Raw genomic sequence first — 18,964 nt, forward strand, 5'->3', positions numbered from 1 at the left:
AATACAAAAAACTAGCCGGGCGAGGTGGCAGGCGCCTGTGGTCCCAGCTACTCGGGAGGCTGAGGCAGGAGAATGGCGTGAACCTGGGAGGCAGAGCTTGCAGTGAGCTGAGATCCGGCCACTGCACTCCAGCCTGGGCGACAGAGCGAGACTCCGTCTCAAAAAAAAAAAAAAAAAAAAAAAAAATACAAAAAACTAGCCGGGCGAGGTGGCGGGCGCCTGTAGTCCCAGGTACTTGGGAGGCTGAGGCAGAGTGGCGTGAACCCGGGAGGCGGAGCTTGCAGTGAGCCGAGATGGAGCCACTGCACTCCAGCCTGGGCGACAGCGAGACTCCGTCTCAAAAAAAAAATTCAAACAATCTCAGCTAATTAGACAAGTGGCCAAACGTAAGGACTTGTAAGTCCAGCTCCAAAAGCCAACTGCCTGAGTTCAAAATGGAGGATATATGATTTAATAAGTGTTAAAAGACCTGGAGGATCTTATCGATCATAAGCTAAACTGGTGCAAATAAGGCTGCCAAGTTTAGTGTCTAAATAAGGAAAGTGATAGTCTGCCACTTTGTCCTTCAGTTGTTTGGTCTGGGTCCAATTTATTTATTTATTTATATATATATATATATATATATTTTTTTTTTTTTTTTTTTTTTTTTTTGAGACAGTCTCGCTCTGTCGCCCAAGTTGGAGTGCAGTGACCGGATCTCAGCTCACTGCAAGCTCCGCCTCCCGGGTTTACGCCATTCTCCTGCCTCGGCCTCCCAAGTAGCTGGGACTACAGGCACCCGCCACCTCGCCCGGCTAGTTTTTTGTATTTTTTAGTAGAGACGGGGTTTCACCGTGTTAGCCAGGATGATCTCGATCTCCTGACCTCGTGATCCGCCCGTCTCGGCCTCCCAAAGTGCTGGGATTAGAGGCTTGAGCCACCATGCCCGGCCGGTTTTTTGTTTTTTGTTTTTTTTTTGAGATAGTCTCGCTCTGTCACCCATGCTTGGAGTGCTTTGGCGCGATCTCCGCTCACTGCAAGCTCCACCCCCCGGGTTTCATGCCATTCTGCTGCCTCAGCCTTCCGAGTAGCTGGGACTACCAGCGCCCACCCACCACGCCCGGCTAATTTTTTTGTATTTTTAGTGGAGACGGGGTTTCACCGTGTTAGCCAGGATGGTCTGGATCTCCTGACCTCGTGATCCGCCCACCTCGGCCTCCCAAAGTGCTGGGATTACAGGTGTGAGCCACCTTGCCCGGCCTCGAGCCACAGCAATCTTTAACTAGGGACTATGAAGAAAAGGAGGGATTGATCTTTTTTTCATTATCCTAGAAGGCAAAGCAAAAACCAATGGGTTTAAGTTACAAGAAGTTAGATTTTTGTCAACAAGCAAGAATTTTCAAACACTTAGGGAGAAAAATGTAATGTAAAAAACAAAGTGTTGAAGCAGAAGCTGGAATTTGCTCATCTGGAATGTTATCAAGGGTAAATCATGTATCAGGGGTCACACTAGATGACCTCTAAGGTGTTTCCAACTATAAGATTTTGTTAACTTAGACACCAGGGACCAAGTATCCTATAATCTCGTTTCTGAAGTTGCTAATTATACTTTTCTTTTTTTGAGTTGGAGTCTCCCTCTGTCACCCAGGCTGGAGTGCAATGGCATGATCTCGTTTCACCGCAACCTCTGCCCCTCCTGGGTTCAAGCGATTCTCATGCCTCAGCCTCCCAAGTTCCTGGGATTACAGGTGCCTGCCACCACACCTGGCTAATTTATTGTATTTTTAGTAGAGACAGGGTTTCACCATGTTGGCCAGGCTGGTTTCGAACTTCTGACCTCAGGTGATCTACCCGCCTCAGCCTCCCAAAGTGCTGGGGTTACAAATGTGAGCCACCATGCCCAGCCCCCCCCTTTTTTTTTTTGACCAGCCCTTTTTTTTTTTTTTTTTTTTTTTTTTTTTGAGATGGAGTCTTGCTGTCGCCCAGGCTGGAGTGCAGTAGGTTGATCTTGGCTTACTGCAACTTCCACTTCCCAGGTTCAAGAGATTTTCCTGCCTCAGCCTCCCAAGTAACTAGGATAACAGGTGCATGCCACCACACCTGGATAATTTTTGTATTTTTAGTAGATGAGGTTTTACCATGTTTTACTGTGTTGGCCAGGCTGGTCTTGAACCTCTGACCACAAGTGATCTGCCCACCTCAGCCTCCAAAGTGCTGGGATTACAGGCGTGAGCCACTGCGCCCAGCCAAGTTGCTGATTATACTTAAGGAAGCACACTGGACAATTGAGAAGGATGATACATACATTCTACTTATATACAAATGAAAGTGAGTATCTTATATAAAGGGGAAAATAATGTGTTATTCTTTTTTATTGTGGAAATGGATTTCTTTTTCCAATGTTTTAAATATACAAGCAGAATTGTTTAATGTTTGCCAATACATATAATAAATTGAAGCAGAAGTTCAAAAATTAACAGCCACAATAGTTTATTTACAATTGAACTCTTTATAAGATATTTACAAGACAACCAATTTTACACATCAGAAATGGTATCAAAAGTTATGAATTACAACACAGACAACAATATGAAATGGGCATAAAACAAAGCTGAAGTAGACAGACAAGCAATTTTTTTTTTAATTTATTAACACTAGCTTAAACTTTGTTAAAGAAAAACAAACAACTGTGTTTTAGGAGAACTGCAGGGCCTTCAGTTGAAGATTGAATTCACAGTGTTGTATCCCATGTAGGGAAAAATAAGACTAATTTTCCCCCCACACTCTAACACACTGTAATTTTGCACTTGGAACTTTGCTAATCTATTCTCCAACCTCCTTCTCAACAAAGTCAAATCAAAGGAGAATTAACCTAGAAGAGGGGACAATAAAATAAGAGGTCCTCAAGGAGAGGGAGAACCAAGGAAATAGAATCTACTTAAGTCTGGCCAAATAGCACCTCGTGGATTCTTCTCAGTCTACTTCAAGTCAGAAACTGGGGAGTCCCCTGGGTAGGGCACAAACATAATGGTTAAATTTGCTAACTTATATCCAAAATTAGGAATCTGACACATGCTGAAATCAAGAAGAAACTGAGAGGGATCAAAGAACAAAGTTAAGAGACACTGATTGCGTCTTCTTTTTGGACACGTTATGAAGAAATATAACATAGGTAAGAGTAAGAAAAACTGAACATCCTGCCACATTAAAATGATGGAGAACAAAGAAAATCTGGCCCAGTTTTTCTAGAAATCTCCTCCTTAAGGTGTGAGATGAGAGCCCCTAGTGGAATTAAGTCCTATTTCTCTCTACATCCTTGCTGCAATGAAGTTTACAGCAGGTTCCCTTATAGAGAGCCCACTCTCCTAAGCAGATGGAGTTACAAATGAAAACCCATAGCCACACACACACACACACAAGGAGAAATAAGAGCAGCAAGATCATCCAAGAATACTACATGTGCTGCCAGAATAATTCCTTTAAAAGTCAAATCCAGGAAGCACAGATCAACATCTCACAAAAAGCTTTAGCAGTGGGAGGCCCCTGAGGAACTTTTCTTCTCTTCCCACAATGGTATCCCATTCTCTCTCGTGCTCCACTGATGGGCCAGCCACACACCCTACATACCTTGGCTTCTCCTCTAAAAGTGCTAATAATCTGGGGACATATTCTCTTTAAGGATAAAAGCCCCTACCTTCTAGGAGATTAGACCCCTACTTGTTTTCACACAATAGTCCTGAAGACTAAAGAAAGGCAATTCCTATATATTTGAGACCAGAGGTCTTGGCTCTATTTTCCTTTCAGATAGTTAATAGGGATCTTACACTGAGACCAAAGTGGCCTGGGAGTGCTATCCTGATATTTTAACAAAACGGGGGAGGGGAGAGGACCAAGATGTTACACATACAAATCTTATTTTTACAAAGTGAATGGAGAAGCTCATTAGGTACATCTGTTTGTTTCAAGATGTAGACATTTGCCAGCCAAAGGAAGCACCTATTTCCACACTCTCCCTCTACCCTCCCTAAGTCTCTATCCCACCACCAAGAGCCCAGCTAAAAGGATGAAGCCCAATGAAGGAATACTTGAGAAGTGATGTGATACAAGGACATCTATACAGGTTTTGGCATGCCATCCCAAATGCTAACTGCTTTTGTTTACAGCTGTAACTTGTTCTGAAACTAACCATCCCCACTTTCTTTTCCAAATATTTTGTTTTTTGAGGGGTAAAGAAATTCAGTTACCCATTAACTGAGAAAACAATCACAGCCAAACATCCCTTTCCACATGACTGTATCACAGAATAGTTTTAAGAGAACAACTATCTTCACAGTTATCTACCAACTCTCCAATGTCTTTTATACTCTGTGAAGATGGCTTGCTTCATCGCTTCACTTGTCATTCCTCATCTGGTCCTGAAGCTCATGGTGAGGTTGTTTGTTTTGTTTTAGGGTTAAAAATCACTATACCCACTATAAGGAGGGTGTACCAGGGTGAGAAGAGTGCCATGCAGGCACAGTTCTAAAGGAAGGGGTTGCTTCATCTTCCACATGTCTAATGAAGAGAGCCCTTTTACCCCTTTAACATAGGCAAATGTATAGAAACAGACCCCTGAAACTTCTGAATCTGCCAGTCTATAGCTTTAGCTTGAGAGCCCATTTCCCAAAAAAGGGAAAAGAAATCCCAATCACCCTCCATAACTCACAAATAGCCGAATGGAAGAGTTTTTGTGAAATCAGAGTGATGACAAAGTCAAGGGAGTATGAAAGGGTATTATCAGCGAGTGATAACATATGTGAGGACAAAGGTCACATATACAGGTCTCTGCCACTCTCTGGAATGGCATGCTACAACTATCTGAAGACAAGGTTCTTGCCAGCACAGCTATTTCCTACACGTCCGGTGAGGTGTTTGCTTCTTCTGGATCTCCAACCTGCATCGGCTACGCTCATCCAACCAGGGTAGCTCAAAATTCCTGGCAAAAGAGGATGAAGAAATCAACTTGCAAGACTAGAAGGGATTCAGTGTGGACATGATAGCAACTACAAAAATGTCACTATGTCCCTTACCACTCCTATCTCTGACTAGTTTGGAGTGTCTTTCCTGCCTCAAAGCCAGAACAACTGTGTACCATTAAAGTGATGGAATCATCTACTTCTATCTCAAAAAGCAATCCTTCTAATTATTGGCTTGGGAATCTTACTACAAAAGCTCGTTGCCCAGGTAGCCTCATTTCTGTCAAAGACCCATGGCTATCCCTAAGCCACCTGGTTCCACGTCATATCTAGGCTTCCATGAAGTCTGAGAGGGATGTGTAGGTTACCTGGAAGGGGAGGAAAAAAACGTATACTTACTGTGGAGTTAATTTTGGTAATGGTCGTCCAAATGCTACAACAGGCAAGAAGGGGGTAATCATCAAACTTTCAACTATGGGAGAAAGTCAAACAGGAGCTTATTAGTAATATAGATGGGAAATGTCTAGAAGTTATATCTGCTCCAAAATACACTTCATTCATTCAGAGCAAGTTGTACTCTGGAGCCTTGCACCCTCCTCCTTCTTTGAAAAACCTATTCTTTTAGATGGACACAACTTACCATCATCTGGCTCAGGGAAAAATGAGGTAACCTCAGGCTCAGATTCCTGAATTCCTTTCTTTTTATACATTCTGAGCTGCAGTCGCTGTAAAATTCTTTGTTCCCTGATCCTCTGAATATCCCATCTGGGAAAAACAAACCAAACAAAACAAACAAACCCAACATTACTGTTTACCCAAAACCTGCTCTATAAAAACAACTCACACAATCCAGATGGTAGGAAGACTCCTGCTGACTCCTCTAGACAGGGTAAAGAGAAATGCCTGCCTGGTTAAAGGAGTGCTGTTTTAAGCCTACTGTCTAGATCATGTGTTGGTGTTCCACAGAAAGTAGAACTGAGGAAGGTCATACACAAAAAGAGGCCAAACATGTTTTCCTACAACAACTACCATTTCCAACTAAGATATTCAACCAACTGGGAAGCCAGTAATGTAAGAGTGTTAAGTGCTCCAAGATTCTCCACAGCATGAAAGAGGGAGGTCAGGTTCCCTGATCCTCTGTCCTAGGTCCTAGGGCTCAGTTGTTTCCGAGATGGGCATCTCTGGCCTCACCTTTTCCTTCTCTTCTCATCCAGCTCCAGTTTTGCATGCCGCTTCGAAAACACACTGTCATCCAGGTTCTGTGTAAAGAAAAGCAGCTGATAAGCTATTTATCACCATGTATTACTTACACACATATACTAATTTCCAGCTTCCAGGAATGTAAAATCTTTCACCTTCCGGTTCTACCTGAGTCTGTGGGTTCCATGGATAGTATGGGAACCTCCTGGTAACAGAATCAACAAAACACATACTCCTTTCCCCATCCACACCCTTTTAGAATCTCCAAATTTCAAAATCATTTCCTAACTTTCCAAGGTAAACACCACATCAAACTAAAACCCCCAGACTGCCATAAACTCTCCTCACCTCTATACTTTGTAGGAATCTGACCTTAAAATAATCAAAACTTTAAGAGTCAAATGAGCTTAGAATATACAATTTTATGGCTGAGGGGTACATGCTTTTTTTTTTTTTTTTTTGGTGATGGAGTCTCACTCTGTCACCCACGCTGGAGTGCAGTGGTGCGACCTTGGCTCACTGCAACCTCCACCTCCCAGGTTCAAGCAATTCTCCCTGTCTCAGCTTCCCAAGTAGCTGGGATTACAGGCGTGCACCACAAAGCCTGGCTAATTTTTGTATTTTTAGTAGAGACAGGGTTTCGCCACATTGGCCAGGCTGATCTCTAACTCCTGACCTCAGGTGATCCACCTGCCTCAGCCTCCCAAAGTGCTGGGATTATAGGCATGAGCCACCGCGCCCAGCCCTGACTTTTCTACTCAGCATAAAATCTATTTTGGGCTGGGTGCGGTGGCTCAAGCCTGTAATCCCAGCACTTTGGGAGGCCGAGACGGGCAGATCACAAGGTCAGGAGATCGAGACCATCCTGGTTAACCCTGTGAAACCCCGTCTCTACTAAAAAATACAAAAAACTAGCTGGGCGAGGTGGCGGGCGCCTATAGTCCCAGCTACGCGAGAGGCTGAGGCAGGAGAATGGTGTGAACCCGAAAGGCAGAACTTGCAGTGAGCTGAGATCCGGCCACTGTACTCCAGTTTGGGCGACAGAGCGAGACTCCGTCTCAAAAAAAAAAAAAAAAAATCTATTTTGAACACTACCTAGCTATTTATTTTTTAATCAATCACTTAACTACTCTGGACCTGTTTTTTCATCTATAAAATGAAGGAGCTGGACCAGATAATTTCTCAAGTTTCTGTCTGGCCTTAAAATTCTATTTAATTCATCCATAGTACTATGACATTTTCAAGTTATACCCTCATGTTCTATTTAATCTCTTACTCTCTTCAATTGACTGCTCTTGGTTACCTACCTCCAAAAGGTCTGAAGGATTTGGGTCCCTTAGAGGCTCTACTGAGTGGTCCCTCCAAGAAGGAACTGAAAAAAAAAAAAGAGAGAAAAAGAAAGGGAGGAGGGGTGGAACCACCCTTAAATCTAAAGTCGCACAACTATTCACTAGGATAAGAGGTCTCTCCCCAGATGAGACAAAGTTACCAAGTGATAGGAATCCATTCTATGGCCTCCCTGAAGCCATATTCAGTGTCCTTGCTATGGTATAAAAAAACCTAAAATGCCATTGCAGTCTGCCAAACTCAGAATCACAAAAACCCTAAATCAATACCTGACAATTCATATAATGGATGCTATAGCAGTTCCTGAAAAACAACTGAAATTTGTTGTCATTTTGAAGTCTATAGTAGTGTAATCAATCATACACCAAGAAATCTCACTCTCCCACATCCAGTGGATGGGGAATGCAGCTCCCAACCATCCACCATCCCACCAACCCCCACCCCAGGCCCAGCCAGCACAATTCCTATTCTACTCACCAGCCAAGACTGAAGTTTCTCCTGCAACACTTGATGGCATCAGACACCCTAAATAATGCAGGAAAGAAGAATAATCTCAGTGTAAAAAGAAAAAAAGCCCATACCCCAAATGGAGGAAAGGATCATCACTGAAGTTCTCACTAGGAAGCCATTTTGTTTTTTGAGTTGTTCTTTTGAGAATTTCTCTCTGGGGGAGGGGAAGAGGGAACAACAGACAAAAGAAAAGAAAATAAGCCCACCACTTTTTTTTTTTACACTGAGACGACTTCTTTTCTTCATTATTTAGGGTGGTTTCCCTGCAACAGTTGATGGCCAAGGATATCAAACCTTAAACTCAGAACATGGCAGGTGAGTAAAAGTTGACCCTATTTTTCAAATAAAAGATCAGTGTTCTCAAAACTTACATATGTAGTCTTCTTAAACAGCTCCCTCCTCCCTCCAAACAAACTACCTTGCTGGTCCAGCCTGAACAACATGCACAAAAACTTTGGCTCCCCTAGAACAAGCCATTGAGCCTTCCTCTTGAGATAGGGGCATCAAGAATAAGGATTCACATGTTTATTCACAACTCAGGTTCCTCAAGGGGCTGGGATCTCCCCAATCAGATTCCTTTGTTTCACTATGCCCACAATCTCAGAGGTGTTTGAAATTGTCTGTACTAGGGAAGACAGGATTTTCAAAAATAGCCAGTCACACAGAACAGCTCTGGACCAAGCCATTACCCAATCCCGGATGGGAAGTTGCTTCACGTTTCTCTTAAGTTGTTACGCAGCATTGCCATGGCAGCAAAAAAGGTTAACCATTAAGGAAGAACCTGTTCAACTGACTGAACCAACAAAAATCTGAACCTAGATCAGGATCCTGATCTAATGTACTCAAGTGTGAGGCCTAATAGAGGTTAGATCATTAAGATGACTAATCTAGCTTTCCCACTTAATTTTGTCACCAAAACAGCCAAACAAAGCCTGGAGAACGCTCTTGTCTCACTGGAATGGATTTCTATCCCCATCCTGCTAGGCAAGACACAGTGGTAGAAACTTGGGACTGCGGCTCTATCCTAGAAGGCCTCCCCAACCATTACCCCAGAGTAACCGCAGTGACTGACATAGACTAATATTACATGATTGAAGGCACATTCCAGTTACTGGTTGATGTAGAAGATAGGGGAGCATCTCTGTGTGGAAGCCATAAAGGAAAAAAAAGGGAATGAAGACCAAGGTCCCACACCCCACACCCTCCCCAAGCAGCTCAGATATCCCAAGATAGTCCTTATTGTTTGAAAAATAGTTTGTAGACCATTTTATTTAAATATATGAACAACCAATGGGCTACTGCAATCCAAGTAAACTCTTCACATTTTAGAACCTTTGTGAAGTATAGTAAGATAAAGTAAGACTGTTGGTCTTTGGCAGATTCCTCCTGCCCCCCAGACAGGGACATAGATATACAGATAAATGTTTATATAGTTAAAGAGCGGAGGCCCAGGTGAAAATTCCCCACCCCAAGCTGGCTCCCCAACCCAAAAATTACCATTGGCCCCTGAGAACACCCAAAGACCACCCTCCCAGATTTCACACAATATCAATTGCAGGAACAGTCGTGCATGGCAAAGTATAGTTCTATGCATTTCACAGCACAGAAAACCCTTCTTTCAGAGGGCATGCAAGTTGCCGGAGATTACACCCCCAAGTCTGGTGCTCTTGTGATGAGCAACTTACTGGCAAACACATCTCCCAGTGTTGTAAGCAGGCAAATACATTGAGCACATTTTGCTGTAATTCCATCTATTTGCAATGCCTGCACAGTGTCTGTCTCTGGCTGTTAACTTACTCATTCTTGACAGAACTCTGCTTTATTGATTGCACTTTTTTAAAAATGCCAAAGGCATTTTCACACTTGTTAGCTTGACCGCCACCACTAGGGTATAAGAGCAAGTGTTCTCTATGCCTTACTTGCTACAGTCTCCTCCTTCTTTGGAGAGGATTCCCGTAATGGTAACGGTGATGGGGGAGGCTGGTGCCAACGACACAAATACATTTCTGTGGTGGAAAGGTACGGCAAATCTTCTATCTCACTTGAGAAGGCTTTCTCCTTGGGATGGGTGCTGGGTCCCTTTTGGGGAGTGGAGAGTCTTGGTGGGGTGTCCACTGAAGACCGGGGCTTTTCTGGGGTTTCTTGGCTCCTCAATTCACGTTTACAAACAGTTTCAGATAAGGAACCACAGGGTTCCTCTTTAATAGGAGAGTGCTTAGGAGTTTTTGTTTTGACTTTTGAAAATTCAGGAGCCAGCTTTTTAACAGGAGTCTTTCTTTCTGTACTTCCAAATGGGGATTTCCTATTAGATAGGGAAGAAAACATTATAAAATATATTGACACTTGAATAAAATCTAATTTGAATACATTCTGGAGCAAAAGAATAAACTGGTTATTTTGCCCCAAAATGACAAGTATTCAGGTACCTAAATGTCTGGTGTTCATTTGGCAGTCATGAGCAGGAACAGCCCAGGCTTAGCAGTATATAAAATAGGCCATTAGTAAATTTTGTTTTGTTTTGTTTTTTGAGACGGAGTCTTGCTCTGTCACCCAGGCTGGAGTGCAGTGGCATGATCTCGGCTCACTGCAATCTCTGCCTCCCAGGTTCAAGCAATTCTCCTATCTCAGCCTTCCGAGTGGCTGGGATTACAGGCATACACCACCATGCCTGGTTAATTTTTTTTGTATTTTTAGTAAAGGTAGGGTTTCACCATATTGGTCAGGCTGGTCTCAAACACCTGGCCTCAGGTGATCCACCCACCTAGGCCTCCCAAAGTGCCAGGATTACCGGCATGAGCCACCGCACCTGGCCAGTAAACGTTTGTTGAATAAGGAGTTTTCATGCTTAAGAATATTCAAGGTCCACCAGGTGCAGTGGCTCACGCCTGTAATCCCAGCACTTTGGAAGGCCGATGTGGGCGGACCACTTGAGGTCAGCAGTTCAAGACCAGCCTGGTCAACATGGTGAAACCCTGTCTCTACTAAAAAAAATACAAAAATTAGTTGGGCGTGGTGGCACATGCCTGTAATCCTAGCTACTTGGGAGGCTGAGGCAGGAGAATTGCTTAACTCTGGGAGGCAGGGGTTGCAGTGAGCTGAGATCACGCCACTGCACTCCAGCCTGGGCGACAGAGTGAGACTCCGTCTCAAGGAAAAAAAAAAAAGAATAATATTCAAGGTCCTTTAGCCAACATCATTAGGTACCACTATAACCCACTACATTAGGTGCACCTATTTCCTGTAACCCAGAGATCAGTCTCTTTCCTTTTCCCCCCAACCCTGTACCACATTAATTATAACTTTTATTTCCTTTTTCTCGCTGTCTGCTGGCATTCTCTAGCCTCTTTCTTCCTCCCTTCTTCCCCTACCACATCTCAAGGAAGTCATCTCCTTTCCTCTTTACCAACCTAAATTTTATACTCCTTTTTTTTTGTTTTTTTTTTGAGACGGAGTCTCGCTCTGTCACCCAGGCTGCAGTGCAGTGACCGGATGGCCACTCACTGCAAGCTCCGCCTCCTGGGTTTACACCATTCTCCTGCCTCAGCCTCCTAAGTAGCTGGGACTACAGGCGCCCGCTACCTTGCCCGGCTAGTTTTTTGTATTTTTCAGTAGAGACGGGGTTTCACCGTGTTAGCCAGGATGGTCTCGATCTCCTGACCTCGTGATCCACCCGTCTCGGCCTCCCAAAGTGCTGGGATTACAGGCTTGAGCCACCGCGCCCGGCCCCCTTTTTTTTTTTTGAGACGGAGTCTCACCCTGCTGCCCAGGCTGGAGTGCAGTGGCGCGATCTCGGCTCGGTGCAACCTCCATCTCCTGGGTTCAAATGATTCTCCTGCCTCAGCCTCCCGAGTAGCTGGGACTACAGGTATGTGCCACCACACCCAGCTAATTTTTTTATTTTTCGTAGAGACAGGGTTTCACCATGTTAGCCAGGATGGTCTCAATCTCCTGACCTCGTGATCCACCTGCCTTGGCCCTCCCAAAGTGCTGGGATTACAGGTGTGAGCCACCGTGCCCGGCTATACTTCTTTTTCAAGACTGATTTCCTACTTAAAGTTTCACAATTCTAACCCAGAATAATTTTTAATATCCCTGCATCTTACAAAACTTAGTTTAATGTCTGTAATCCCAGCTCTCTGGGAGGCCGAGGTGGGAGGATCACTTGAGCCCAGGAGTTCGAGATCAGCCTGGGAAACAAAGTGAGAGCCTGTCTCTATAAAAAAATTTAAAAAGTTAGCCAAGCATGGTGGTGAGTGCCTATGGTCCTAGCTACATGGGAGGCTGAAGTAGGAGGACCACTTGAGCTCAAGAGGTGGAAGATGAAGTGAGCCATGTTGGCAACACTTGCACCCCAGCCTGGGTGACAGAACAAACAAACAAACAAAAAACCTTAGTTTATATCAGGTGTTGTACATCTACATATTTTACTGCATTTGAATTCTGAGTTTTCAAAATGTATGCCCATCCTTACAGTTGGGCTAATTTCTCTGAGTCCAAGGACAGTTCCATTTTACCTTTTTTTAAAAACTGAAACAGGGTATCACTCTGTCACCCAGGCTGGAGTGCAGTGTGCAGTGGTGCAATAACAGCTCACTGTAGCCTCAACCTCCCAGGCTCACGGCCTCAACCTCCTGAGTAGCTGGGACTACAGGTGCATACCTCCAGGCCCGGCTAATTTTTGGATTTTTTGTAAAAATGAGGTCTCACTATGTTGCCCAGGCTGGTCTCAAACTCCTAGGCGCAAGTGATCCCTCCCTCCCCACCTTGCCCTCTCAAAGGGATTACAGGCATGGGCCACCACTCCTGGCCTCTATTTTACTTTTCTATGTCTACCAGTGCACAACACAATGAAGGAATTTAACACTTCCTAACTTGAAGTGAATTGCTATAGTTTTAAGAAACTCAGCTGTCACACTTGTTGCCCATTCTTTTTATGATGTAAGCTGCATTCAATAATTATTACTGTGACCAAAATACTCCTAAGCAGACTTTTACAGTCCGCATAAGAATGTTTCAAGATAGTTTCTCAGCCCAGAATACTTAAAAAAATTTTTTTTTGATGGAGTCTCGTTCTGTTGCCAGGCTGGAGTGCAGTGGCGCAATCTCGGCTCACTGTAAGGTCCGCCTCCCGGGTTCAAGTGATTCTCCTGCCTCAGCCTCCCGAGTAGCTAGGACTACAGGCACCCGCCACCACGCCTGGCTAATTTTTTGTATTTTCAGTAGAGATGGGGTTTCACCATGGTGGCCAGGATGGTCTCAATCTCCTGACCTCATGATCCATCCACCTCGGCCTCCCAAAGTGCTGGGATTACAGGTGTGAACCACCACACCCGGCCCTCAGCAAAGAAGACTTCTAAAGCAAGTTATGATTGCTATAAAACCAATTCATAAATCCCAATAATCCCCTACTCTCAATCACTAGTAACAAGTGTCCTCATCAAACAAAGTTATCAGCACACCTTTTATGTCCCTTTCCACTCCGCCCACATGAGAAAGGCTTGGGAGGCAGAGTCTGGGATGTCTCAGAAAGCTCCGGCTGGCACTCCAGTTTAATTTTCTCAGATAGCTCTGTTTCCTCTCTCTCTTCAGTTTCATAGCCCTGAAACAGCTTGTGCCTTTCTTTCTCGTTATCCTTCTTTACCAGCTGCATCCGCCTTTCCATACGTTCAATCCGAGCAAGGAGCTAAAAGAGAGAGTAGCAAAATGCAGACTTAACACATAAAAAATTAAACACACAGATACTTAGCCCCATTTAGGAATCATATAGTCTTCTGCCTCTATGGACCACATCAACTCAACTTTTTAAATAGGCAGACATTAATTTGAACAGTTTCCCTTAAACAAAAAAGAGAAGACAAGGTATACTGTTTAATTTTAAAGGCCAAACTAGATGGGAAGAGGCATGGGGGAATTTGTAGTTCATTCTTCTGTAAGGAGATCCTCTCCACCGGGAGGGACCATAACATGCCTTTTAATGGCATGGTCTCTGCTACTGCTATCCTTGTGGTTCCAAGTTGGTTTGGGAGTTTCCAGAATTAATTGTATACATATTCTTTTTTTTTTTTTTTGAGATGGAGTTTTGCTCTTGTCACCCAGGCTGAAGTGCAATGGCTCACTGCAACCTCCACCCCCGTGTTCAAGCAATTCCCCTGCCTCAGCCTCCCGAGTAGCTGGTATTTCAGGCGCCCACCACCACACCGGGTAATTTTTGTATTTTTAGTAGAGACAGGGTTTCACCATGTTCGTCAGGATGGTCTGTATCTCTTGACCTCGTGATCCACCCGCCTAGGCCTCCCAAAGTGCTGGGATTACAGGCTTGAGCCACCATGCCCAGCCTACATGTTCTTTTAAGAGGCCCTAAGATTGTCCAAATTCTATCCTCTCTACTTCTACCCCAAAACTCTATGCACAACAGAAAAGTGCAAACAGTACATTGAGAAGGAATTAAGAGCTCATACAGTGCTACCAGGAATGGCAGTGTTACCTGAAAGGGGTATGTGTGGGAGGGGGTACTTTTAAAACAACGAACATTTCATTTGGAAAACAGAAATCAGTACCCATAAATTCCAACCATCATGACATATACACATTGCTTTGTATTTGAGGTAACACAAAAAATTATGCCTATTCATCTAAATATTTATTAAAATCAAAGTTCCTTTAGTTTTAATTAAAAGGACTAAAAATCTAAACAGAAAATGGAAGTCTATTATCATTGAAAACTTCGTGTTAGTTTAGTTTTGAGAAAAGGTGTTGTGCTACTTATACTCTACTACAAGAATTTTATCTGGGTTAGACAGTGATATTAATGCTGCCTTCATTACATTCATTGCATAGATTTCAGACAAGGCCAAACAACAACTGGAATAAGTGAAACAAGCTTAAGCAACATTAAAATTGCAATACACAACAGAAGCAGTGAGTACCAAGTTCTGACACTCTATCCTTAACTCACCCCACTTTTCCTGACTAGGAAAGCCTGCAAAGGGGCCATTACCTCAGGAACTGAGCAGAAACCTCCACAATCAGCAGAGAACCCCCCATCAGCCATACTCTCATTTCATCTCCTTGTATATGTTTTGATTCACAGCCCTTAACCACCGTTTGTGGGTGACATTTCCCTGATTTTTTCTCCTTCACTGGTCCTTGTCTTCCCACTCCCCCCCATAGAAGGATATGATGTGTTGTAATTACGGTACCATCACACCCCTAGACTGCAGTACAGTCTGAGCAGTGCCACCTCCATGTTGAGTAACTTCCACAAATCAACACCATGAGATATTTTAATGAGACCTGCCCCAGCTCCCAATCCACCTTGCAGAATGCATTCTCCAATAAAACAGCCACCCGATGCAATTCATTTGGAAAGCAAACAAAATGAATAGCCAGCCGCCTGCTCCCTTGCTCAGCTCTTAGCGCACACGACGCCAGAAAGAGGAGAGAGGGAGAGATGAGGACGGCGGGGAGGGAGGGAGAGAGAGAGAGAGACAGAGAGAGAGAGAAAGAGGGAGAGAGAGAGAGAGGGAGGGAGAGAGGGAAAGAGATTGCTGCAGCCTGAACACAACAATTGTAGAAACCATGTTTATTTTTAGGCAGCTGTAAGGTATGCTAGCACAGTAATACCCCCCACCCCAGATTCCCTCATATCTGAAGGAATATGTTTTAACGCGGAGGTGCCCTTAACTACTGCTGCAGTAAAAACAAGCCTGTGTCGTCCAAGCTACTCAGAAGTAAAGAAATAATAAACGACTTTCCTACTCCCTAAGATTCTAAAATAAGGATGGGGAGGTCTATTTAATACATTTAATAAGCTTACTTTCCCCTGATGCCCTAAAATCTTCCAGCTTCAAACACCATGCTTATACAAGGGACCTGGTCAGTGGGTCATGTATTAGAACTCAGGTTCCTATTAAAAGCTGTCTGAAATCAAAGGCAGTGCTTCTCTTAATATCATTTAAGAAAACTAAAATAGGATTCCATATAAATCACCTCTACCCCTGTGCCCACTAAAAGGCCTACTGCCCTCCTATCTAAAGATGCTGCAGCAGTGGTGAGAGCAACAGCTGCTTGCTACAACCCTCTCCTCCACCGTGCATTTCTAACGCAATAGCTCTTTAATTTAACCCTTCCATAAGGCCACAACACCTATACCCCACCCTTTCATTTTTAACCCCTCACAGATCAGGTCTTTTCCCACTAAACATCTTTCCCACACGTCTGGGGCTGTCATTTTAAATTAACCCTTTAGCACCTGAAACCCCTCCCCTTCCCCCTGGGAGGTTGCCCTTTAACCCTTCCCTCCAACCCAACGTGTCTGTGAGCCTGACTCTCAGAGACCCAGAGCTTAAGATACTCCTTTGCCGGTGGCCAACCTCCTTTACCCTTAACCCGGGGGTGCCTTAACCTCCTACAGCACCCCTTCCCCCGAGCATGCGCACAACTCGCTCCTCGGCCCGAATGTAGATTAACCCCTCCCGTACCGTGTCTCTCTCTGACTTCAGCTCCTCGATCTCCTTTTCCTTGGCCTGCAGCTGCTGCTGCTGCTGTTCGATGAGGTCCAATTGCAGCAGAAGGATCTGTTTGAGGCAGGCGGCCTGACTGGAAGCTCCCGAGCCGCCACCACCCCCGAGAGGGCTCTTCCTCATACTCTTCCATCTGCCCTCGCTGGCCGCCAGGGTCCCGGCGGTGGCGGTGGGCGCGAGGGGTGGCGGCCCGGGCAGAGGTAGTGGTGGGGGTCCCGCCGGGTCCGAGGCGGTGGCAGCGGGGGAGGCCGCCCCACCCTTGTCCCCAGCCCAGGGCGTAGGCTCTTTGGCCGCCGCCACGAGAGAGCCCGTCTGAATGGGCAGCACCGCCTGATACTTGGGCCGGGGGCTGCAGCCGGCTGCGGCGGGCTCCCCCCCAATGCCGGCTTGCTTGGTGGCCGGGGGCGGACAGGGCAAGGGCACCGAACCGCCCCAGCTCTCTTCCTGCTGCCCGGGGGCCGCCCCGGCCGGGAGTAACAAGCCCCGGCCCTTGCCGCCGCAGCCGGCCGGGGAAGGCGCGGGGCTCCCGCCCTGGGAGGAGGCCAGCGGGGGCCCCGGCTCCTTGAGCTTACGGTGCCGGGGGAGGAAGTGGGCTTCAGCCGCCCCGGGCTCGTCCTCGGGCCCGCCCAGCGCCGCAGCCCGCTCGTAGTCCAGTCGCTGCTCAGGGTTGCCGCCGGCAGGGGCCGCGGCCGCCTTGAACACCGCGGATCTCATGGTCATAGTGGTCCGGAGCAGCGCCGGGCACCGAGGCGGAGGAGGGGGTGGGGAAGGGGCGAGGTGCGGGGGGTCGAGGACTAAGAGGGGGAGGGGAGTTTGGCGGGCTCGCCTCAGCAGCGCGGCAGCAGGCCTTCGCTAGCGCGGCTCCTCCGGGGCCCGGGCGCCATCCCGCCGGCGTGCGGAGACGTGGAGGCCGCGGCTGAGGCCCGCCGCCGGCCCATGGGGGCCTCGCCGCCGCCTCTGCTGCCGCCGCCGCCGCCGCCTTCGCCTCAGAGGCAGGAGCTCGCACCCAGCCGCCCCCGAGCTCATCCCCGGAGCTCGCTTCGGCCCCCCCTGGCCCGGCCGGGCCCGCCTCGTCTCCCCACCCCGCACCCCCCCTTCCCCGCCCCGGCCCCCCGCCCCGGAGCTCGCCTCAGCCGCCCCGAGCCTCCATTTCCACCCCCCTCCTCCTCAGGAGGGGGTGGAGGGCTGGGTCCGCCCAAAGCCCTCCTACTCCGGGAGAGGGGGTCTGTCGCCTCCCCCGGGGGTCTCCGCGGCTCAGGGTCCCCCTCCCCCACAGTCACCCCCGGCGCCTCAGCGTTTCCCTTTAAAAAAACGGAGCCGCTCGTAGCCGCCACCGCCGCAGCCGCCGCCGACCGGAGAACGCATGCGCGGGGAGGGGAGCGGGCGGGAGTGCACCGGGAGCCGAGAGGAGGGAGGCGGGCCGCGCTATTGTGAAAGGGGCCGCCGCCGCCTCGAGGGGGGCAGGGAGGGAACCGCGGGGGCCGGGGGCCGGCGAGGGGAGGCCGGGGCTGAGGGGCGAGGACCGAGGAGCGCGCGGAGGAGCGGGGTGAAGGTGGGCTGCCGAGGGAGGGGTGAGCTGAGGGAGGGTCAGGAGACGGAAGAAGGGCGAGGGCGGCGGCGGGGAGAAGGGGAAAGCGGAGGCTCCCCGGGAAAAAGAAGCGCGAGAGAATGGAGTTGAGAGGAAGGAGGGTGCAGGCGGCCTATGTGTAGCCTACATGGGAGCACCCGGAGCGCTTCACGTCCCCGGCCTGCTCCGGGCGGCCCCTTCCCCGGGCACCTTGGCAAGGCGCCTGGCCCACACCGGAGGGGCCCCGCGGCCTCGCACGCCTCCTGGACCAGTCAGGATCCAGGCTCCTCTTGGAGCCCGCGGGTGTTTCATGGGGGTAGAAGTCTAACCCCTCCACCCCGTCTCCTCCCCAGCAGTCCCACGCGGGTATGGGAGATAATGAAGTTCTTTGTCTCTAAGGGATTCAAACCAGAAACGCAGGGACCTCTGGTTCCCAGAGGGAGGAAAATCCATGATGTCTGCTGCCCAGGGAGCTATTGCCACCGCCTCCTTGGGATGAAGTATTGCCAGCTACCAACAGTTCCTTCCCAACGGCCATCTTCCAGCCTTCTTAAACGACTCCTAGCATCTTCGGGAGGCTCCTGAAGGACTGAAGCAAAGGAAATTTCTGAAGGGATTTAGTCCTTGAAAGGGATAGGGATACTTAAGGTGTTCTATGTTGAGCGCTTCTTCCTCTCTCTCCAGCTTCATGTATGTGCGTCTTTATGTGCAAGCAATTGAGCTAACAAGTCCTCAGAATTCCTCGTGAAAAAAACTTTGTTTTTTTTGTTTTGAAACGGAGTCTCACCCTGTCGCCCAGGCTGGAGTGCAATGGTGCAGTCTCGGCTCACCGAAACCTCCGCCTCCCTGCTTCAAGCGATTCTCCTGCCTCAGCCTCCCGTGAC

At 47.3% G+C, this 18,964-nt stretch overlaps 1 protein-coding gene across 2 annotated transcripts; it reads right to left on the minus strand.

The window, feature by feature from the left end:
• Positions 1-2,444: 2,444 nt before the first annotated feature.
• MSL1 (MSL complex subunit 1) lies at positions 2,445-18,459 on the minus strand. 2 transcript variants are annotated; one of them, XM_008012803.3, is made up of 9 exons: positions 16,472-18,459; positions 13,451-13,674; positions 9,911-10,293; positions 7,959-8,006; positions 7,442-7,506; positions 6,126-6,193; positions 5,575-5,699; positions 5,334-5,406; positions 2,445-4,954 (listed from the first exon to the last, which is right to left on the minus strand). In XM_008012803.3, the coding sequence occupies exons 1-9, from the start codon at positions 17,231-17,233 to the stop codon at positions 4,864-4,866; spliced, it is 1,839 nt and encodes a 612-aa protein (XP_008010994.1). In that variant the 5' UTR covers positions 17,234-18,459; the 3' UTR covers positions 2,445-4,863. The 2 variants fall into 2 exon arrangements, with proteins under 2 accessions (XP_008010994.1, XP_008010995.1); XM_008012804.3 differs by lacking the exon at positions 7,959-8,006.
• Between the last annotated feature and the right edge of the window lie 505 nt (positions 18,460-18,964).

Source organism: Chlorocebus sabaeus, chromosome 16, assembly GCF_047675955.1.
Source record: "Chlorocebus sabaeus isolate Y175 chromosome 16, mChlSab1.0.hap1, whole genome shotgun sequence".
NCBI lineage: Eukaryota > Metazoa > Chordata > Mammalia > Primates > Cercopithecidae > Chlorocebus > Chlorocebus sabaeus.

What these genes read in the sequence shown, in the direction of transcription:
- MSL1 (XM_008012803.3), bottom strand. Translation starts at nt 17,233, where the DNA reads ATGACCATGAGATCCGCGGTGTTCAAGGCGGCCGCGGCCCCTGCCGGC. An exon ending in GAAGGAGGAGACTGTAGCAA is followed by an intron (nt 8,007 to 9,910) that starts GTAAGGCATAGA and finishes TGCATTATTTAG; the next exon opens with GGTGTCTGATGCCATCAAGT. An exon ending in ATCCTTCAGACCTTTTGGAG is followed by an intron (nt 6,194 to 7,441) that starts GTAGGTAACCAA and finishes TTCTTTACACAG; the next exon opens with AACCTGGATGACAGTGTGTT.